Source organism: Corvus hawaiiensis, chromosome 4 (assembly GCF_020740725.1).
Source record: "Corvus hawaiiensis isolate bCorHaw1 chromosome 4, bCorHaw1.pri.cur, whole genome shotgun sequence".
Classification (NCBI taxonomy): Eukaryota; Metazoa; Chordata; class Aves; order Passeriformes; family Corvidae; genus Corvus; species Corvus hawaiiensis.
Genome location: NC_063216.1, coordinates 68271237 through 68295218, shown reverse-complemented (window position 1 = coordinate 68295218; position 23982 = coordinate 68271237). Strand labels below are relative to the sequence as shown.

The following is a 23982-nucleotide window of genomic DNA, read 5'->3' as shown; positions in this document are numbered from 1 at the left end:
AAGCTCATTAGCAACATCCAGGGCCATCTGAGATACACTGGCATACCAAAAAAATCTTCAGTGGAATGGCAGAGTCAAGATGACAGCTGAAGCTCTGAAGTCTTCCATAGATTCTGTGTCATATCTGCCAATCTAGGACAGATTTATGAATAACATTAGGTATGGCACCCTGCATACTAGACCTGTGTTTCTGCATCTGTGTTAAGTTCCTATTTCACAGACTATGACATGAAAATGTACTTGTCTGAGTATCAATATCTAAATTTGGCATAGGTGTCTGTGTGTCTATTATAACTGATGGGGAATTTAATAAACTGCTGGCATGTAGGCATCCTATTCTAGTGAGATGCCCTTGGATATTCCACATCTCTTCCCACCAAAGGTCCTTTGTCACAGTTGGCCAGACCAGGAGGATACACATGAAAGCAAAAGAATGGATTTTTTATTAAATGCTTTTCCCCCACACTTGCTGAAGACATTTTGTGAATGTATTTTCATGAAGAGGACTTTAGGGCACTGTATTAAAACAACTTATGAGCCATCTACATTTTAACAGAAAATATTTGGAACGTGCCTTGATATTCATCAACGTGACATACCATAATGTAATGTGAGATTTCTTTATTGGGCTTAGAAAGTGTTAAAGCTTAAATGGGACCAGAATCTAAACATATGAAACAGCAGAGAGAGTGATATAGTTAGGCAGAGTTTCTGACTGTCAGAGAGCTCCGAACATACGATGCAGTATCCCTGAAAAGTTTTGAAGCTTAAATTAGCTTTCAGTAAAGCCAGGCTGAGTTGTCAGACATGTTCGTAGCAAGCATACAAAGTCTTTGTGGGTATGGCAGCACTTGCAGGCCCTTCTAGAAGCAACAGCCACAAGCTGTCAGGGTTCTGAAGTCTCAATTTATATTCCAAATTATGTTGCTGGTTCTGCGTGTATGACACATAGCAGGCTTATCACCTTGCTGTGTCTGGTCTGCTCTGCTCAGGGGGAGTTGCATTCAACAATATGTTTTTGCCCAAGACAAGGCATCACTTTCATTACCAGCTCTTGCAGCATTAGAGCAGTACAGTCAAGAGTGTAATTGCGAGTCTGAAGAAGTGAACCAGTGACCTTGTTTTTAGCAGCAGTCATTGGACAACACACATGAGCAAAACTGGAAATTCTTCAGGGAAAATTTCTCTTCAGCCAAAAAAAAGGTTCTTTTTCATGTCTGTACAAAAATATGCCCTTGACCTTTTCAAAATGTTGATAGAATACACAACCTGTGAGCAAATTTCTGAGATTTCTTGCTCATAATATATGAGTGCCCATGCATGCAGACTTTTGCTAATTGGGTTAGTATTTAAATAAAAATACAAATTTTTAGACTTCAGTGAGGAAAATAACAGTTAATCCAATACTGCCTGCAGCTGCAAATCAAAAACTAGGATATGAACCTAAGGATTTGAAATTTTAGTAGAAAGTTCTGTCATAAAAAGCAAGAGGCAAGGCTCTTCCTCAATTCCATAAGATACCTTTTTCTACTCCAGGTCAAGTTGTCCCAGTAAAATCTGTTCTCCAGCAGCATTTTCTCTATTTCAAGACATGACTGTGCTTCAGATAATATGGTTTGCTATCAGCAAGGAAATAAATCTGGAACAGAGTAACACTGTTCTGGTAATAGGTGTCTGAAAAGAGAAGACAGTTTGTGAAAAATGAGACATTCTATAGGTGCTTAGTATTGAAGTTTGTCCTTGGAAAATAATTTATTCTTGTTGACCACATACAAAGCTTGTTCCAAAAATGTGGTTTTCTGCAAGTTTAGATTTTTATTATTTTTTTCAACCTCTAATATATTTAAGCTGACATTTCAAAACTTGTCACTAACTGTTGCATTTGCCTCTGCACTATTTTAGCTATGATTCAGAAATTCTCTGCCTCACATCCATAATAATTAGAAGGACATGGTACTTGTTGGTTTTTTCCTGGTTTCATAAATTATTTTAAATCTCTGACTGATAAGCAATTCACAGAGCTGTAGCAGCCAAAGAAAATAAATACTTGTATGTCCATCAGAATGTAAATTAACTCATTACTATGCCAGCTTCTGACCTTTTCTGATGGCTGTATTCTTGCTAACAAAGGCTCTTTGCTATTCATGAAATTGAAATTTAATGCTAGCTTGAGATTCTCTGGTGTATTTTAGATTACATTCTGATAGATTCAGGTGACCAGTGAGGGTTCCAGCTTGAACAGCAAATACTTCTAGCATTCATGACTTTGAATAGCCATCCTTTTTCTAATTATCTGTGAATATTGTTGAAAATGTGTTGCTTAAGCAGGCTAGGTCAGTGAAACTTCATGAACTGTGCAAAAAGTGCTCCTATGTTTAAAAAGCTGTATATTGCTACTACCTGATCCCACAGTCATTCAGGCTTTTGTATCAGTTCTATAAACATAGAAAATTAGAATCATTGAATCATAAAAAGGTTTAGGTTGGAAAATACCTTAAGATCACCAAGTCCAATCATTAACCCAGCACTGCAAACCATGCCCTAAAGTACCACATCTACACATCTTTTAAAAACCTCCAGGGATAGTGGCTCAACCAGCTCCCTGGGCAGTATGTTCTTGTGCTTGGCAATCCTTTAGGTGGACAATTTTTCTCCAAATATACAGTCTAAACCTCCCCTGTGCAACTTTAGGCCGTTTTCTCTTGTCCTATCTTTTGTTACTTTGGAAAAGAGACCAGCCCCCACTTCACTACAACCTCCTACCTGAAATGTGTAGAGCAGTAATGCCCTCCCTGTGCCACCCTTTCTCCAGGTTTAACACCCCCAGCTCTCTCAGCTGCTCCTCATCAGACTTGTATTCCAGATACTTCACTGGCCCTTTGCAGGCCCGTCTCTGGACCCATTCCAGCGCGTCAGTGTCTTTCTTGTCCTGAGAGGCCCAAAATTGATTCAAGGTGTGGCCTCACCATTGCTAAGCACAGGGGAATGATCACTGCCCTGGTCCTGCTGGCCACACTATTGCTGATACAAGCACAGATATTAGCTATAGTGAGACTTCTCCCAGCTGCTTATAGAATATTTCACCTGCCTCTTCATCCTGTTTCAGTGGTCTACAAAAGACTCCCACCCTGTTATCTGTCTTGTTGGCCTTTCCCCGATTGTTACCATAAACACTCAACCCTGTCATCACATCACTAAGTTCCAGACAGTCAAGACAGCCCCTGACATACAGAGCTGCCCCACCACCTCTCCTTCCTTGCCTGTCTCTTCTGAAGAGTTCATAGTCATCCATTGCAGCATTCCAGTCATGTGAGTCAGCCCACCACGTTTCTGTGATAGCAATTGTATCATAGCTTTCCTGCAGTACCATGGCTTCCAGTTCTTCCTGTTTGTTGCCTGTGCTGTGTGCAGTGGTGTAGACACACTTCAGCTGGGCTATTGATCCTGCCACCTTGTTGCAGGGAGAAGGCCTAATTCATGTGTGACCATTGTCAGCTGCTTTTGTGGTTTCTAGCACATCAGTAACCCTCACGTCTCTGCTGCTGCATGGATGTCTATCCCCTACCTCCACTGAGACAGCAGACCAGAGGACCTCACTAGCCCACTGTCCCACAAACAGTGACATGCAGCCCCCAGGCTTACCTCTAGCAAGCCTGGTTTTATCCCTTACTCCTTTCAAATGCAGTTTAAGTCTCTTTCAATGAGTCCTGCTAACTCCTGTGCATAGATTCGCCACTATGAGACAGCTGTACCCTGTCTGTTCCCTGAAGTCTAAACCATCCCATGATCAAAAAAATAAAACCCACACTTGTGCTGGTGGCACCAGGGTCAGAGCCAAGGATTGATCTTCTGGGTCTTCCTGTTGCTTCCTTCACCATTTCCTGCAACTGTAAAACTAGAGGAGAACACTGCCTGTGCTTCTGATTCTTAACCAGTCATCCCAAGGCCCTGAAGTCTCTCTTGATTCCCCTCTAACCTCTTGTTGCAACTTCATCGCTGCCTACTCAAGAAATGAATAATAAATAATAATCTGAGGGACGTGTCAGAGTAGGAAGTTTCCATATCTTTAACCAAGGCCTCAGGGAGGCAACAGGCTTCCATAGGAAGTGGGTCTGGGCTGCATTTTGGGCCTTCTGTTCTCTTCAGAAGGGAGTTTCCTGTGACAGTGACCCATTTTTTCTATATTTAGAAAGCAGCTTTGGCACAGGGAGTAGGCCAACTTGACCTCAGCATCACACCCATGCTGGATGAACCGCCATCCTTGTTATGTTTGGTTCCACTTGCAGAGCCTCACACCTGCTATGCCTGGACACCCAGGAAGGTGAGGCAGTCCCAAAGCAGACGTGCATTGGACAGGCACATGTCACCACTGCCACCAATCCCTTAAGTCACTGTGTTCAGCCAGGGGGAAAGGATAATAAATTCTCTCTATCATGTGTCTTGTCTATCTGGGGAGCCTGTCCCAGGCAAGACAGTGTATGAAGGTTAGAGCACAGTGCTAATAATACCAAGGTCATGGGCTCAATCCCTGGATGGGCCATGCACTTAAGAGCTGGTCTCAATGATCCCTGTGGGTCTGTTCCAACTCAGAATATTCTGTGATTCCAGTAGTCTGATGCTCTTACACTCCCCCTGATACTCCTCAGCCTACTCACCTCCTCCCAGAGCTGTCACTGAGCACAGGAGCTCCTCACTGTGCCAGCAGTCCTGGCACAAGGGCAGTGCACGGCCTGGCACTGGTGGCAGCATGTTCCCACTGGAGCTCCATCTGGGCAGCTGTGTCCCTCATGGTGGGTACAGAGGTAGAGGCTGTGTCTTCCTGCCTGTAGCTGGCAGGGTGTCAGCACCATACCTGTGTGCCCTTCTGTGCCAGCTGCCACCAGAATGTCACATCATGCCCTGTGTGCCCACCATGCTGTTGGTGCACATTAGAGATCCCTGGCCATTAGAGATCCCTAAGGGCTTCTTTTATCCTTTGGAGGAAGGCTTGGCCCGTTGCTCCTGGTCCTGTCAGCCACTGTGGCATGAGCTGCAGGCTGCTGTTGGCCCTCCTCTGAGCTTCCCAAGTTCAGGAAGCTCCCCCATGCACCTCACTGGAGCACTCCACAGCCAGTCATGTCAGCACCAGAGCCAGTCGCCTCAGCAACTTCAGTAGGATGAGATCAGGTACTGTTTCCCACGGTGCTCCTCTACCTCTGCATCATTTCTGATAAACTTCTCTGTCTCACACTTAGTGCTACATGTCAAGAAGTCTGAAAATCTGAAGAGCTGAAATATAGACTTGGACTCAAGATGCCCCCCAAGTCATCTGGAGTGGAGATAAGCCAGACAGGGTGGCATGCCAATGGGGTCTAAAGATCTAGCTGACCTTCCTTTGAACTGTCCCTGCTTTTTGCCTAGTACCTTCATAGAGTGATTGTCTGTTGGCAGGAATGTATTCATTCTTTGGGATTACTTTTCATAGGTGTAGTAGGTCAAAGAGTGAAAAACAGTGATGATTTAAACTGGAGCACTACTTCTGTTGCAATTTCACTTGGGTTGAAATCCAGGGCAATTGAGTAGTGGACCATAAAGCAAAATGCCAGCACAAGCAACTACTGAGAATCAGTTTGTACCACTGGGAGTCTTTTTTTCAGGAAAAACTGGGTTTAGTAACATCTGAGCATATATATAGTCATAAAGAAAACAGACATATTTCAGAGTTTTATTAATGTGAACCTGCATTTGATACAACAACTGATGACTGTAATTAGCCTTATCTCAGTGCAACACAGTGCTGTATCATTTACTTGCCGTGCTGCTTGTGTGTAGCCTACTGCATGGAAAAGGCACTGGCTCTAAACATATGGAATGTTGTGGCCTGATCAAAGGTAGTGGGTCATTCATCTCACTCTGATGTGGGATGTGTTGATTTTTGACCCATTGCATCAGGTGCCATCCCAGCTAAAGACCAAAGGGATCCTCCACAGCATGGCACCATCACTCTGAAGGACAGCTGACAGCAGGACTAGCTAACTATGCTTGAAGAGCTAGAGCTCCCAGTCTTCTTACACCTATTCTTTATTTCAAGGTAAATCAACTTTTTGTTGTTGCTAGAGTAAGAGCTCAATATTTAGACCTGTTTCAAAAAGATGGACCTTTGAAAAAATATTATGTAATAATGATTGATTTTGTTAGAAATGGAGCTAATGGCCATTCCCTATACATTATCTGATACTTTAAATATTACATGATCAACTGAAACTTTTTATCACCTGCTTGTTTTCATAAGTATTATTTCCATTTATTTTCATTCATTGTCTCCTTTTAGATTTTGTTTACTACAGTATATAAATTAATTGAACGTACTACTTCTCATTGATCATGTTTCTTTTCCTTTAAAGGAGAAAATATTTGAAGAGTAATTGAATTAATGTTATATATTTGTTCTATGTATACACAAAAAATTACCTCTCCCACAGGTATTTTTGGAGGGTATTTTAAATCTTAATCAGTCAACTCAGTCCTAGCATTAGTTCTGTCCACCTAATCTGACCACACCTAACATAGCTCAACAAAAGGTGAACATACAGAGGGAGATACCAGGTGTAAAGTGAATGGTAAGAAACAGTTCCCTGCACCCTGCTAATGCTGAACACCTGAGTCTGATATCAGTGTTCTCCCCTGTCACATCCATTTGAAGTTAATGAGTATTTGATACCTTTGGAAATCAGGCCCACATAGACAACTGATAGACATTTCAGGGATTCGAGTAAGAGAAAGAAAACACAGAAAAAAAATCTACTGCTACAGTAAATTTATACAGTAGCTTTTCTAGAAAGGAAAACTTTTGCTGAAGTGTTGTCACATGGATGTTGATAAGATGCCCATGGAGTCAGTTAATGCTCTGGGAGTGCTCATCAGCCATCTGTTCAGTGACTTCTGAGCATCTAGGAAGGAGAAAGGTCTGTTCAGTGCTTGAGATAGCTTTGCTCAGGAAGCCATATGCAACAAGGATATTAAAGCACAAAAAAAAACCCCCAAGAAGCCCAGTGAAAGCCAGTGGGCTTTCACCCATTAAAAGTGAAAGTGTGACAAGTGATGTGCAGGGATGTTGACTTGCCCTGAACATTGCTTTAGATTAAAAGGCTTTGTGTTTGATGCTGTTGAGTTCCTCCCTGCAGCACACGCCGTCACTGCAGAAATCAAACTGTTTCCAGGCTTCAGTTTAATTATCCATACACATCTGCCACAGAGGTGAACATCATTAAAAGTCCTGTGACTTAGCAATAGCTATGTTAGTTACTTATGATCCTACCAGGTGTGAAAAACTTTTCCAGGAAAAAATGCAAAATAGTGAGAATAATGAAGATGAAAATGTAGTGAAAATCATCCCCATGGGAGCAGAATAATAACCAAGGGCTGCTTTTGTATTACTGACATTATGGAATTTGCCAAATTTATTATTTTCACTGAAAAAAAAAAAAAAAAAAGGAAACAAATCAGAATTGTGTCTTGCAAATGCTCTAAGTTCTGCCTGATAAGCTTCTTTTAGAAAACTAAGCTTTTCAACAATAAATCCTTGCTGAAGTGTAAGGCATATGATATCTGTAAGAATATTTTACAACAAAAGCATACTTAAATTTGGATAGAAGAAGGAGTAGATACAATGAGTGTGATGTGATTTGTCTTTTGTTACAGGATATCTTCATCAAAAAGGAGAAGTACAGTAAACTGAAGCTGGAATTTGCCTTGATCAGAAAAAAAAAAAAAAGGAAAAAAAAAGTTTTTTCTCCCTAATATATTTGAATCCAAAATCTGTTTTCAGTTCACAGTGTTTTTTTAGTAAAGTTACTACATAGAAACCATCACAGCTCTGATTTCCAGGGAAGCTCATTTTGGAAGGTGGTAAATACAACTTAAAAAGCAATGTCAATATAGATTTTTGTAACACTGCTTTAATAGAAAATGTCAGTCTGATTTTTAGAAAACATATGTTTATTACTGTACCTCAGCTTATTTATTTGAAATTAAACAATTAAAAGGTCCATATGTGTTGGTCACCAGTTGCTGTACCTTATTACAGTTTAAATAGCCAACCTTGAATAAGAAATCATTATATTCTCAAAACTAATTTTGCAGAATCATATGAGGTTATGTATTTTTATTGTTGCATGCATACATGTTACCACAGTATTTTCCTGCTAGCACCTGGCTGAATGGTGGTGGTTGCTCTTTAAGACAAGCCAGTAACCCTGCTCTCCTTTCCAAAACTGATGCAGACCTGTACTGGCTGTCTTTACAAGGAATGTTAATTAAAAAAGCACAGGAGTCTTCAAAAAATGGCTACAGCTTACATGGTGAGATTACTGTGAGAAGGGGTGGCTGTCACACACATGGGTGAGCCAAAAGCCACTCATGGTAAGAACAGGCTCCATGAACTATTTTTAGCTGAATCTAAGTTGACTTTTATTATTTCAAATGTGTATGTGGATATGGAGGTGAGGGGTGTTTATATGTAGACATATATAATATTTTCAGCTACTTAAGTTTTTATGAAGACATCACAAGTTGGACAGCAGGGGGTTGGGAGTTTGGGGCAGGTGAAGCAGAAATCTGGAAGTGGAATGAGGTTGTAAGAGCTTATCCAGTATATGTGTCTAGTTAGACGTGAGTTGATCAGAAGGTTAAGCAGTACTAATACTGTATTAGTACTTGAAAGATGTTGAAAGCTCCATTCTTTGGAGAACAAATTTCAGCCCTGTTGATAAGTCAGTATCTGTATATGAGCTGATGCCAATCTGCTGGAAGCTGTCATTCAGGTGGGATCCCGCTGTCCCTGGTGGGGAATGCTCACCTGGCATGTCGTGAGCACCAGAAAGTCAAGGGAAAATGTGGTGTGAAGTGAGGTCAAACTAAATGAAAGTCCTCTTCTTCTCACTGCCTGCTGTAGATGTGGCTGCAGACGGCCAACACTGTTGAGTGGGCACTGAATGCACATTATTCAGGTATATTCTTCAGGTGGGATTTTAAACCTCAGTTTTCTATGTAGAAGATTTGTTCCTGTACTCATGCAGAGTACTATTTAAAAGGGAAAGTTAGAAGGGAGGGTGCAGCATACCTAAGAAAGTGCATTTTGCTTTTATGCCTCTTAATGTGAAGTTTCTTTTAAATTTGCAGTGTGCTACATATGCAATATTCTCTTGTATTCTTGAATTTGCAGAATTTGCTGCATGTGTTTAAATAGCAGTGATAATTCTCAATGTTTGGTACACAACAATTATCCATATCAGTCTCATATTGAATAACTGATAATGCCATATATTCTGTAAAAGTCAGTTTTGTTTAGATTGGGAAAAGGATGTTTAGTTCAGATGGGAGTACAGATCTTATGTGAGACAACATTAAAATTATCAAGTGATACATGAAAGATGTAATGTAAATTTTGCTTTATGGAACTAGGCCTTCACCCCTGTAGCCTAGCCTGGTTTTTGGCAGAGGTGAGAGATTATCTCATCTTACATGAGATCAAGGTGTAAAAGATGAAATAAAATCAGAAGAATGGATTTTACTATTAGTCCCAAGGTTTGTTACCCTTAGAAATTTTTGCTTATATAGCATCCTTTTGTGCACATATGGGTCTCCAATTTTTTTTTTTGATTTTCCTTTGGATCTTTTGCTTCTATGGCATCCTATATCTGTTCATTTTCTTAACATAATTTCATGCTGTGTGAATAAATATTGCCTTTTATTTGTTTTGAGTGTAGATGTTGTCATTTGTATGTTGCAGTCTGTGCCCATAACCTCCAAGTTAAATATAAGTTTATATTCTCCTTGTTTGAGCAAATAATTGAATTTTTTTTAATTGAGGGATTTTTTTAAAAAATCATGACTCGATGTATATGTCATTGTTTATTTGATTTATAAATACTTACTATCTTTTTAATGGATAGTAAAATTTTTATTATAACTCCAGCATAACTTATTTTTAGGTGGATACAGTAGATAAATAGGAAACAAAAAAGATCTTTCAGTTTAATCAGGAGTCATTTTTGATGACAATAAGTTGTGGGAGGTGCACCAGTATCAATGGATAAGTAGAGTTAACCTCTACAAATACTTTATGAACAACAATCAGGGTAGTAAGTTGATTTGAGCAAGTTTCAAGTCCTATCTTTAGCTCTGAGAGGAAAAGTACTGTTTAGCTTTCACTCTTATTAGCAGTAGAGAAACATAGGAGGTAGTAAAAAGGTAGCCATCTGCCATCCAATAAGTTATTTAATAAGTTTCTGCTACAGAATCTTTAATACTGAAAGTGATGTACAAGCCAGATCTATCAAGGATGCCTGTTATCTCAGCTTGAGTTTGCAGATGGAAAGAAATCTATCTACTTGTTACTAAAGCAGTTTTTGTCCAGGCACTGTAGAGTCAGTAAACATAAACCTTTCCAGGATTACTTTTTCAATATACTTTTTTTTTTTTTAAAAAAAGCACTATCAGGTTACACATCAGCATTACTGAACAGCCAGTGTTTTGCTACAAATGGTTCAAGTGCTTTTACACTGCAAGATATTTCAGTCAAAATTAATTAGGTATTAGGGCAGAAAAGATTTTCTCATTATCACAGAATTCTACAAACCTTAAATGTATGTGCAAATATAATTCCTGTTGTGATTTGTCTGTAGAAAGATACTATCCTAATGCTCTCATAATTTTAATTTTCTTTTTAGACTCACTTTAGAAAAAGAAATAATGAAGTCAGTTCTACTCTTTCAGCTGAATTAATTTTTTTGAATGAAAGAGGAGCCTTCCTATTAGATATCTCAGTTTAAGTCCCATTTCTGTTTCTGACAAAACAAATGAACTCTTTGGTTTTAGCTTTTAATCTTAACTAGGAAGGTCCACAGACTTTTTTTTTACCTGCTATTAAACAGAGAATGAGTTTTTTAATGAAAGCCGTGTTGAAAGCTGGTATTTTAAAAAACGTGACCCAATACCCTTTGTAATGCTTCTTTTTATTTAATACTTTGTAAAGGTTTTTAACATTGTACTGCATAAGATAGGAACAGTGTTTACAATGAGTGTTTCAAATTATTTCCTTTTATGAAAAAGACATATCTGGAGTTTTAAACATTTGTAAGCTACAATAGTTGAAATTTAAGAAAGTCACTGAAGTAAGTTATCAGTCAGTCAATAACTGAGGAAAAGGAGATAACTACTTGTGTAAAAGAGGTAGTCATGTATGACTTCTTGCTAACTATGACGAAAAACCAGGACAGTATCAATATAAGCAATCCTCTCAAGACTTGACCACCTTATCTAGACTGATGAAACAGTTATTTTTCTTCAGGCTTTTCTTCTAAAAAAATCTCTTGTATTATTAGGTTTTGTTGATGGGATGTTCTGAATGCTTCTTCCTAAAGGTGCGACTGCGTTTGACACATCAATACCAGGTCATTTGGTGTCTTATCCAATGTCCACGAAGACATTTGGAAGTCCTTTTGATTAGTTCTTTTAATTTCAACCTAATCCCATGCTGTTTGTAAAGTATGGCAATGATCTCAATAGCTCCACTTGCAAATATATATATATATGTATATATATACACATATATATATATTTCTATTTTTTCTTAGAAATTATCCCTTATGTTTTGTGTTTTCACCCCTTGTGTGTAGAGAATTTTCATATCTATCAATATTACCTGCAGACCTGAATGAGAATGGGAGCATAGACACTACTTAGCCTCCACTCTTTATGCATCAGAAAAAGCTGCTAACATTATTTTTTGTTTATTTCAGGTTTCTTTTCTCCATGGAAAACTCCAAAGCCTGTAAGTTCCCTTTCAAAATTGTACATATTGAGTTCATAAGATGCCTATCATGCAAAGCAAGTTCCTGTAGTCTTTCATCTACCCATCCTGTTCCCAACTCATGAGACACCTCTCAGTAGTGCCCCAGCACCAGGGGTGGCCTCCCTGCTAAGTTCTGAAGGTCTGTTGACTTGGAGTCTGCCAGAAGTGGTCTGGAAAAAGGAAAACCATAATGTTAAGATGGGTTGCAAGAACCAGAAATGTGGTGGCTTAAAATGAAGAGGTCTGGAGGAGAAGGCAGCAGAAATGAGGCCAGTCTAGTCTTCTAGTTGGCAAATTCTTTGAAATTAACAACATTCACTTTTCCTGGGTTACAAGTGGCTTGAGTTTAGCATCCTCAAAGGGATTGTTATTCTTTCTTGCATTAGGAGATCTAGAGCTGCAAATAGTCACACTCCAAATAAGAGCTTGGGCTAGATAACTGACTGAGGTGCCTTCTAATCAACTTTTCTGTGTTTCTGTGATTTTGACAGTAAAACCCAAGGTGTAAAGGCTTTTCCTACTGTAAGACTGTAAGCAATGACTTTATTTATTCTGTTGACACCACATATAATTTTTTGAATTTGCGACAGCATTCACAGTATAAAAAGAAATCATAGGCTACTATTTTTGGTTGTCTGGTTTGTTTTATTGTTGGGGGGGGGGGGGGGGGTTGTTTTGGTTTGTTACTTGTTTTTTTTTTTAATTTGGCTTTTTTATTGAGATTTGACAGACCTTAGAGCAATTCCTAATTCTCAACAAGGGTGTGTAGAGGAAAATAGATCCTGACGACTCCTAAGAGCAATAGGAATAACAATAGCAGTATCTTTTAAAGAGCTTAGAGCCTTCTTATTGGGGAGCAGGCAGAGGAAGTACATTGAATCTGAACAACTTTGCATGCTCTCATATTGGATCTCATGCTTAAAGTATACCAAAACAATTTTTGTATCGTGTCAAGTACAAATAGCACTTAATTAATCAGCTGATGCAACTTCATCAGACTGCTTCAGCTTGTGGTGGTTTTGGTGTAAAAGGACAGAATCTATATACAATACATTGGAATAAGTCTTGCATAAGTTGCTTTATTCATCTATGGAGCAGGACATTCATGAAAATAAATCAGGCTATTAAGGGCTGACTTGCTCTCACCAGTCTAAGGCTGCTGAATGGCTGGGGTGTTCAACCTTTAATCTCAGATAAAAAATGATGACATAGATAGCTTGGAGCTCACTTGTTAAAGATACTCATTTGAAGACCTCCTCCTGTCCATACTTAGCCTCTTCATGTACACATCAAATATATAAATATCAGTTCCTGTGGTTCATATGTATATAAGTGCATATATTATATATGTATATCATATATAATATCAGTGCAAAATATATGTATATCATATATAATATCAGTGCAAAATGACCATGAGCAATGTCACCAAACCATTGCCCCAGTTTGGATTTGGTACCCTGCACTCACTACTGTGCTTACTTTCAAGAATGCCTTCTTTTCTGAAGCAGCATCAGGATAACTCACATTACTGAACACTAGGTGACTGTTTAATTAGTTGATATGGGTTTGGGAGATATAATTCTCCTTCTGTTTATCTACTTATTTAGCTGGTTGAACTTCACACTTGAAGATTTAGAGCTAACCAGGAAGCAAGAATTAGATATATGGGACCCGGTAGGGTTTTGCCAATTGTTCTCCAGTTTCCTTTCCTTTCACTAGGGTAAAGTTTGCTCATCAAAGATAATTATATTTTCCTTTCTTTTTTTAAATCTTTCTTTAAGTATTTTAATTTTGTCCAGTTTCGCATTTTGAAAGAGGTAAGTGGTCTATTTCGCCAGCACTTTCCAAGAAATTAAGAATCTTTCACTTCTAGGCAGACATGGCCCTTCATGTCTTTCATCTTCATAATGACACAATAGACAGCTTGGTTTCACTGGCTTGTGTTCTTTTTTTAGATTCCTAAGGGAAGGTAAAGCCTAAACATATTTCTCCTGTAATTTCCTTGATCATAAGGAGCTTGAATTGAGCTCAGTTCTCCTTTCGTATGTAGACGTAGGGGTCATAATCAGGTGTGTTTCTAGAGACCTTTGAATTTACACTTCCATAATGCAAATATGTACTGTATATGTGTTTATACCTACTTGAGGTAATTTCTTTAGGGCTGTCAGAAGTAGTACTGTGATATTCATGTGGCTTACCACACAAGCTAATTTACCCAAAGGGTAATTATTTGCAGAGGATAAATTTGCCTTGTACATTCCTGTACCTAAGGTATTTCAATGGCAACTCAGGTATTTCCATATGCCACCGTATTGCACAGAATGTACATACCTATAGTTTTGAATGAACCAGCCCTACTTACTGCTGAAATTCTGACAGAAGCACAGCTTGAATTATGCTACTATTTTATAAAAGAATGAGGTCCTCGACAACTAAAAAAGGCCAATATCCATAATCTGTTTATTCTTAAGTATGAGTCTGGGATATTCAGCAGGACAGTTATTCAGCATATTCACCAAGGAGGACACTAAAACATCTGTAGTTCACACATACTTGGTGTGAAAAAAGCCTGATGCAGTTAATCATCAGAACAGAGTAAAGCCTACCTGCTGACCCAAACACATTCTGAAACCAAGGAACTAAAGACAAATGATAATCGCAGAATTTGTAGAGCAAGTTCTCTGTAAACCTGCAATCATCTTTGATAAAGCTCTGCTGATACAACGATAGAAGTCAGTGGAATTTAATTACAGATCAGTTTGTTTCCAAGAGGCATTTTTTGTGTAATTACCATTGTTGGGTTACATGTGAGAACACGCTGTTCTGGAGGCTTTACCACCCTTGTCCTCAGGAGGGGTCCTTCCTTGGATAGGAATATCCAAGTACTCATTTCCTGGGATAAACATTTGTGTTTTGTTTAATTTAACCTCTTCAAATAAATTTGCTAATGCAATTTGATTAGTAGCCAACTTCTTAAAAAAAAAAAAAGCAGATCTTCAAGCCTTCTTTTGCACAGCCTATCATATCTTCAAGCTTGATGTACATGTAAGGCTGCTAAAGACAGTCTTGAAAAAAGCTTGAACTTAGGTGTCTCATGCATAGACAACAGGCTGCTGTGTACTTCTTTCCTGTAAATGATCTGGAAGATTTGAAAGCCTTATCCTGTGCTTGGAAACTTGGTTGTATAACGCAAATTTAGTGGGGTTTTTTTGAACAGGAGATACTTGAATATATGCTGTAATAATTTTCTCTTTGGTTTTGATTTTCTTTTGGTTTTGGTTTTTTAAATCTTCAATTGAAGCTGTAAATTGTGCTCCCAGTTACAGTTATCTACTTCCCCCTGGGCAGCTAGTTATTTTCATGCATTCTCAGAAGATACAGCATTAAGGTCATTCACTTGCTACACAGTCTGTCCCTTCTTTGTTAAGCACTACCTTGTATTTTGATGATCTCATAACTGTGTCTTCACAAACCCACAGATTCCACCTTTAGCAAATAGTTTCCAGTAGCTCAGCACATTCTGTGAGAGGCACTCCACATGCTTCAGAGGCAATGCTGGGCCTAATCTAACCTGCAATAAATAACATCTTGCCATGTGCAACAAATTAATATGTAAATTTAGCCAAATCATTTTATAAACAGCACAACACACACCTTTCATTTCAAAAGATAGCAAATGGATTTACTATTTTTACAAAACACATCTTCAATAGAAATCACTGTCTTTGGTTTCATTGTGGAAGCTACAGTTTTTGCAAAATTTCATTTTTATTCTCTGTATGTTTTCATTCCAGATGATGGAACGATGGGAGAATCAAGGCAGCCCTCAAACAAGTGTGTCTGCTCCAGCGATGCCACAGAATATTCCCTACCCACCCACTCTTCACAGGAGTTCATTTCCTGATTCAACAGAGGCCTTTGATCCACGAAAACCTGACCCATATGAGCTGTATGAGAAATCAAGAGCTATTTATGAAAGTAGGCGTAAGTGAAAGCTCTCTTGACCCTGCTGACCATTTAGTATTTAAAATTTTGCCTATAGTTTCCTGTAATTATCTTTTGTAATTTAAAGAAAGAAACTACATTTCTTTCCAGTAAATAGAGACCATTGTAAATTATTCAAAAACTTTACACTTATGTATTTTCCTAGATCTTGCCTAGATTCTTATGTTTGACTTTCATAGGTGTTCTTTTTCTTATATTTTTGATCTCAGAGTGTTGACTATTAAATCCTTGATGAAGCACGGTGTACGTGCCACCACATTTTACTGCGCTTTTTTTTTTCATAGTCAACCAATAGGAAGATGTGAATTTATCAATGAAAAAAGTTTCACCTACTTTCACTTCAAAGTGATGTTTAGTAAAGAAATTTCAAATCTATTTGCTTTTATAAAAATGTCTTTGACAAGCTTTCACATTGTCCTTGGTAGTTAGAAAGTAATCCATAGCACAAAGTACTATTTGAAGACCTATACAAAATAGTACTGAGCAACGAGATGCTCATCTTGATTTAATTTCTCTTGTTTTTGGAAATATATCACATATTTTTCACAAGAGTAGAAGGACCTAGACTTATTTACTCCATTTGTAAAGAACATTTTAGCTAAAAATATTGTTCTAAATTGTCTGCAGCCTTTGCACTTACTAAGATCAATTATTTAAAATAATTGACTTTTTTACTGAAAGCTTCTTCACCACTGCCATTACTTGCACATGCCACCTTTCAACTAATTTTATAAATTACTTGAGCCTATAGACAAAAATATGTTATCAATTATGCATAAAATATTGGAGCTGATCCAGACCAGCCCATTAATATTAGTTAGGCCCAGAGACCGGGAATGTTCAAATTTCTTCAGCATGCAAAGGGATAGTCTGAAGAAAATACATTATTGCCCCAAACACTGGGTTGATACCATTCTTACTTGCCTTGGCCCTCATATATTAGTAACAGCATCAGCATCTCCTCTTTGGCTTTGGTATTCCCAGTCCCCACAAGAATGGATATGCTGGAGGAACAGCAGAGTTCATTTTACATCAACTCCAAGTAAACCCTAATCTAGTCTCAAAGTTGCATTTCATATTCCTCAGTTCTTTGCCACTGTGGCCAGTGCCACCATCTTCTGCCACACTGATCCTATTAGTGGAACACTTTTCAGTATAGATTGTCACCCTTAAAGTCACTTTGCGTAAACCAGACCTTTCTTTTTTTTTTTTTTTTTGAGGGGGACAGTTGTTGAGGTTTTCTGTTTATTTAATAAGTGCCTGAAATTAAGATCCCAAATTTAAATCTATGTACTTAAATAAATTGCTGGCTTTTTTGAGGAATACCAGGTATCTTAGTCACCCTAAATACGGATGTGAGAACTTATTTAGACCCCTGTAAAAAGTATTTAATCTTCAATTATAAACTGTTAGGCATAGAAACTAAACTTTCCAGTATATTTACAAACACCATGTAGCCCATGCTGGCTGGTACTCTCAAGGCAATGTACAAAAAGAGACTATCATTTTTGAAATTTTAAAACTCTTTGAAGTATGGATCAGGATACTGTGTGGAGTAGGCCAAATAGGTTTGAAAGAAGTAGGACTAGTTTTGAGCGAAGATCGGAAGTAGTTTTCAGACATCTCCCTCTTTCACTTTCTCTTGTGCATTAAGGGCTAGACTAATAAATAAATAAAAAGACTTGCTTGAGCTGACGTGTTATTCCCCGAAGTGATAGAATTTGGTATACGATAAATTAGAAGGAAAATAATCCATTCCATAGTTAGCAAGGATTTTATCTAGTTCAGTACCTCTATTGAAAAAACTCTTAGCTTCGTATAGAGCTCTAACGAACAGAGAACCCTTTGCAAATAATCATTTCTCATATCAGTAGCTTTTAGAAGTGAAGTAGTTTAACAAAAATCTGTACTTTCCACTCAACAGTCAGAACCATCTTCTGTGGTTAAATTCATCAAGCCAAGAGTGCAGACTTCCTGCATTTAAATAAATATCTCAGTAAGACAATTAAGAAAACTTTATAAATACCATCTATACGTATGAGATACATATTAATATAGTATCTTCTTTCATCCTGATCCCCAATATAGGCTGGATCCATGTGTTCCCTTCATAAAAATGTGGGAATATAGATCTCATGTCAACAACAAAGATTCACTTACACCCCAGAAGATTATATATTGCATTACAAGATATATTACACCATTCAATGAAATAATTAAGTGCTTCATTATTATTCATGAATGCTTTCTTAAGTTTTCTGAGCACTTCTTTGACCGACATGAACTCTTATCTTTTACTTATATAATCTACTGTGTTAAGGAGTATATGCTTCACCACAGGAAGAGCTTCTAACACGTAGGTTGGAGTTATGCTAAAGCCTGTGTTTAAATGGTATAATTGCATTTGAGTTCTGTCCAAGAGGCAACTGGAAACTGTATGCAAGACTTTTTCATCCAGCTGCCTAGAAAAACTAAGAATTAAAAATCATGAAGCTGCTAGGTCCAAAACAAGAAAGTGAGAGATGGAAAGCAAGACTGCAGTAACCTCGTCCTAGATTTCCTGCAGTGTCCCATCTTCCAGCTAATCCTGGAAGTTTAAATTCCTTATCTTCTTACACCGCTATGCCTTCAACATTTTCTCTAAGATTTGATTCCACAGTTCCCAACCAGATCTTGTCTGCATTCATTCATATCCCTTATTTATAAATAGCTGCCTCCAAAGATCTCTATTCTCCCTGACATTTTTGTTTCATGAATTCCATAAGCACACATTTTAGCAAATTCAATTTGTCAAGCCTTTGAATGCTTTTATTCTCCACATAGTGCTACTGTTTCCTGAAGAGGGAAACAACAGGAAGGAAATCCATTACTGAGTCAAGTAATTGTCATCTAATTTGAGTATAGAGGAGGGAGAGTTTCAAGACAACACAGTTTCCTACCATATGGCAGTGTCAGGTTGGTTATTTTTGGGAAGGGCATACCCTAAAAGTGCACAGGAAAAGTTCAGCTACATGGGTTTTTTAAGTACTTCTTATCTCAAAGCAACTTTGTCTTATATCCTGGCAAGACCTTTTCATCTTCATCTTCTGAAAATAGGGCAGAGAAGTGAACAATCATGACCTGGAAAATTCAAAAAGGAAAAAATAGTGCAAGATTTTTGTTTCCCTCACAGTAAAACTCTGGTACTAAATAGTTCATTTTTTTACTTCTATAGCTCTGAATTTCTACAGAGCTTTTTATCATAGGGTTTCCCCACAGTCAGCACTCACCAGGACTTCATAAAAGCCTCCTGCTTCCCAATAAGGGAGGGAGTGAAGCAAGTTATGCATCACAGTGTAGCTCTGTGAGGAGCACAAGCAACATGACTCAAAGCAGAGCAAGAACTAGATGGACATGTTGCCTCTAGCTCATCCCAACCTAATGATAGCAAGAAAGGGGCTTCAAGCAGGAAGTCTCAATGAAAAGTATGATTTTCATTCTACAGGAATGTTTTTCCACCTAAGGAACATGAAGAACCTGCAAGACCCTGTGTGATGGGAGGATTTCGGTTTGTAATGATCACATATGAATCACAAAGCACTACTGCTTCTGCATGGGAAAGAGTTTCATAGAGACAAGCAAATAATGCATTAGTACAAAACCAGAGTGCTACTCTATTTTTTAAGTTATAGCACCTTCGAAAATTGTTTGTCATGACTTAGCTGTGATCTGTCAGCTCTTCCTTCTTAGATGTCACCAGCCTCTGCTGTCACCTATCACCTGTGCTCAAAGCTCCAAGTAGCCAAAAAAGGAGCGTGAGGGCTTTCCAAAGACTGAGGAGGATTACCACATCATCTAAAACAACTGCTTAAAAGCAAAAAAAGGGAAATTGGTTTATGCTTTCTTTCCTTCTTTCCTGTGTCTCTCTGCTTTTTTTTTCTTTTTTGTTTTGAGTTTTGGGGGGTTTTTTTAACTCTCTTCCCTCCTCTCTGCTTTTTTCTTCTCCACAATGAAGAGAACCTACCTAAATTTCTGCTGTGACATTATTTTCTCAACTGGACACTTTTTCCTTTTTTCTGTCCTACTATTAATTCTAAGCAAAACCTTTAACTCCTTTCTCCTCAAGAAAACTGTTAGATTGTAAGCAACAGTGTGACTCTTCTGATAACCAGGTTTGGGTACAGAAGCTAGAAAATGGAACATCAAACCAGGAACTTCCTATTAATGACAAAATTATGACTTCATATGCAGCAGATTGTTGCAGCTGTAACTGGAGCCCTGGAGTTATCATTAGGAACATTCAGCTGAATTTTAAATTTTTGCTTTTATAAACTCTCCTTATCCTATCTTCTATTTTATATTGAACTCTTTTTATTGTAGATTCACAATTTATAAAAACCTTTGTTCAGACACCCCTGCAGGCAGACATGAGTCAATGAGGAGTCACAAAGCTGTTGGGAATCATAGTGCCATGATATTTCTCTAGTTATAATAGAAACTTGAGGTTGTATTCCTCTAAGGAAAGCAGTAAAATAAAACATTTTTTACATTGATTGGGTTACATTTGTACCCACACTTCAGTTAGTGTGGTAGACAAGGCTGGTGATGTGACACAGAAATGCCAGTAGGACGAATGAGATAAGCCAGTGATAAGCTCTCATTGAAAGTGAAATCTGAACAATTACAGTTCCACCTTTAACTGGAAGGACAAAGGTTACTTTCTTCAAAATCTCCCGTGTTATTTTCTCCTCTGACCACAGTATTTTGAATTTCCCACGTCCCTTTCAAATCTATCTGCTGTTTTATGCTGGTTTATGTTGGGGTTTTTTTACTGCCAGAGTTTTAAACAAATTGGAAAAGAACCAAAAAACAAAGTTCACCAACAGCTGTGAAATATGTAAATAGGAAATGTATTTGCATAATTAGCCACCATGAAATAAGGGTCACAGACAAGCACTTCAATTCATATTCACGGGCTACCTTTCCTCTGGAGTATCACTGCAGGTTTTCAGCACAGATATGCATTAAAGTAGAAAAGATTTGTCGGACAGCATTATACTGACCCATAATGTGTAACTCTGAAAATATCAGTCTTGCAGAAAAATACTAAGGCAATCAGGGTTTCCTAAATTTGATACTCACGGAACATAAAAAAAAAATTAGGTGTCTAGAACTGAATGCATTATCACCTGAGGGGTTTTATGGCATAGTCTACAGCTAAGCAGAATTTTCTTGCCAGTGCTTGTTGGCTGAAAAGCTACAGTTAAAAATTAAACTTAAAATTGAAAATATTAAAAATTGAAGGAATTTTTTCACATAATTGGTACTACAACTTTTTTCAGACAGATTTTCCTGACAAAAAAAAAATTGTCTCCAACATTTTTTCCCATTTTTGCTCATTTTTATGGTTATGGTGCTTTAAAATACATGTATACACATATGTGTACAGATATATATATATGCTGAACTATGATAGCATTAAATACATAATATTCTGAAGTATTGTGTAAAGGGGGGTTTGTATGGTTAAAGGGTTTGGTAAGCAAGAAAATCAGGTTCTAGTTTCAAACCTTCCTTGTATGCAGTTTACCATACCTTTCAATATTTCTATTCACCAGTTAGTGCCTTTTATGTCAGTAAGTCATGCCTGCCTTCACTTAGTAAAGAAAAGTATTGGGAAATTGCTAATTAAGGTGTTTTATCATCAAACTATTCCTTGACCTAGAGTATGAACAGCTGAGGAATAGGAAGGGAATTTCTCAAAGCAATTTCCAAACAGTGAGTGTTGGTGTTTTCCTTGCATCTATTGCTACCCCAAGCAACAGCATGTAGATGGTCTAAGAACTTATATTACTAAATGAATATAACCGTTTCTTTTTAATAAGAGATGGTATCTAATAAAAGGAGAGGAAATTTAGCAGACTAATGTCAAATGATTTTGTACTGTTCGTCACTGTAGAAAGAATTACTCACCATGACAAAATGGATTTGTTGCTTATATGAACTGACAGTGAAACCAAAACCATTTTCAAATGGAATTATGAGTATATCATCATCACAGTACCATGGATGTAAAATGATTTTGATTGCTGGATTGCAAAGTAGGTCCCTAACGACCTCTGCTAATATGAAGTGTCAGTTTTACAGCTGATGGTAGTGTTAAGGATGCAGTATTTCTGTCTCTTTAACAATTTACACTTTACTAAAAGGTAGAAAAATGGGTTTTGATCTGTAAAGTGGAAGCGTGAACTTAAGAAGTCAAAGTAATAATTTAAGAGAACTGCCTTGTAGGCATAGGGGAGTTGGGCACGTGCATGAGACAAGTGGGTGCTGCATTGCCTATGAACTGTGTCAAACTGCTGCTTGCACAGCTTTGGAAAGGACATTGAAGCATAATCACACTCATTCTTCTCATTTGCGAAACTTCTATTAGCCTAAAGCATGGCTAGTACTGAGATGCTGAAATATAAATGTTCCCTCGTGCTAGTTTTGTTCCACGTATTTAGCATTCAGCAAAGTCCGATCCAGAAAACAACAGAATATGGAAAATAAATATTACCATCCCTACCTTTCTTCAACATAATTCTTCCTCCAGAGAATACCAGTGGCTCCAGTGGTGCAAATAGAAATACCCTTGTGTCACATTGTGGGTGAATTGTTCTCCTATGGCTGTATCTTGACAGAAAACAAACCCACTACTTTCACCATTGGTTTCATTTAAATCAGGATTATGTACCAGGTCTTGTTTATTGCTTGTCTTTTTTCACAAATATTTTACAGTTTTCAGTTTAAAAACTATGAGTGTAATTTAATTTAGACTAAACATGAAGGCAGGTATGCAAACTTTTTACTGTTCTGCCTTCTAATATCAAAATTAATCTTGGCTTTGCATTCATCTGATATGCAAAGAATCATAAAATGATTGCCATAGAATGGTTTGGGTTGGAAGGGATCTACTTCCAACCCCAAATCTTGATGTATGGCAAGACTTCTCAAAATGCACAGCTGCATCCTCATTCTCAGGAGCACAGGGAGTCATCACCATGGTGGAGATTTGTTCTGATTACAGTTATATACAAATATATACAAATAACAGTTCAGAAGATTTCTTAGATTTACTTTCCTGATTCTTGGTTCTAGGACAGGTTAGCTGATCTAAAAAAAATTAAATAAGTGAATTTAACAAGTATTTTATTATACTTCCAAGCTCTACTTTGTAAGTACTTCATTCCTGTTTCACGTGAAAGACTACAACTACTCATGGCAATGCAGCTGCAGAGGTTCAGCCAAAGGCATCATAGGGAGAATACAGAAATCTTATGTAATCATTTTAAAACTTTCAGCACTTTGAATGCCTCTTCATGGTGGCAGTGTTGGGTAGACTTGTCTCTTTGTCCTGATGTCTCCAAAATTGCCTTCTTCTGCCTCATTTCCAATAAGGTAGAGGCAGGACATTTAACGTATTTTTAAAAATCCTATTAAAAGTTTAGAAAATTTCAAAATTAATTTAATAATAAATAAATTGAAAGTTTCAAATTGCTTTGTGTAAAGGTTAGTTTCCTATAAACCTAATTGACAGATTTTTATAAAACAAAGCTTGCTAGAGTCTCTCAATATTCTGGTAAAATTACCAGTTCAATTTATCCATAGCAGATAGAAGGCACCAGGATGTGCACAAATGGCATGCATTCTGCTCAGCTGAGGACAAGGCTCAGCAGTCCTTCCTCCTCTGTTGGAAATTGCTTTTCTGTAGGGTCTTTGAGCACAGAACTAGGTGAGTTTTGAAAAAACTATCTCTGCATTTGACAGGTGAAGACAGTGCTAATTCAGTCCCTTCCTCTGTGTTAAACATTCTTCAAAGATCCGTCTTCTTTTGAAGTTTTCTACTATTTGCTAACAGTTTGCTTGTCATATGAGCACAGCTATTTAGAGGATGTATTTTGTTTTCCAAAGTGTCAGTGACATTATCACAATTATCCTGTGCTGCACAGAGACCCATACTGCTGACAGCAGATTCTTCCTAAAATGAACATTGCTTTCCTATGGTTACCAAAAACACAAATCTGCACTTAGGTTTATCTTTCTGGTGATTAGACATTTAAAAACTATAAGGCTTGATTCATCATCTTCAGCGTAGCACAGCTCCAAGTTTTGTGTGTGTG

At 37.8% G+C, this 23982-nt stretch overlaps 1 protein-coding gene across 13 annotated transcripts in view; it reads left to right on the top strand.

Moving 5' to 3' along the window:
• MAGI2 (membrane associated guanylate kinase, WW and PDZ domain containing 2) overlaps positions 1 to 23982 on the top strand; it is a 727751-nt gene that overhangs the window by 624189 nt on the left and 79580 nt on the right. For 11 of the 13 annotated variants that reach the window (XM_048300656.1, XM_048300648.1, XM_048300649.1 and 8 more), the window contains 2 exons: positions 11781 to 11812; positions 15631 to 15820. In XM_048300656.1, the coding sequence (XP_048156613.1) occupies positions 11781 to 11812; positions 15631 to 15820 (222 nt within the window). The remainder of the gene's footprint in view (positions 1 to 11780; positions 11813 to 15630; positions 15821 to 23982) is intronic. The other 2 variants (XM_048300645.1, XM_048300647.1) reach the window with 1 other exon arrangement.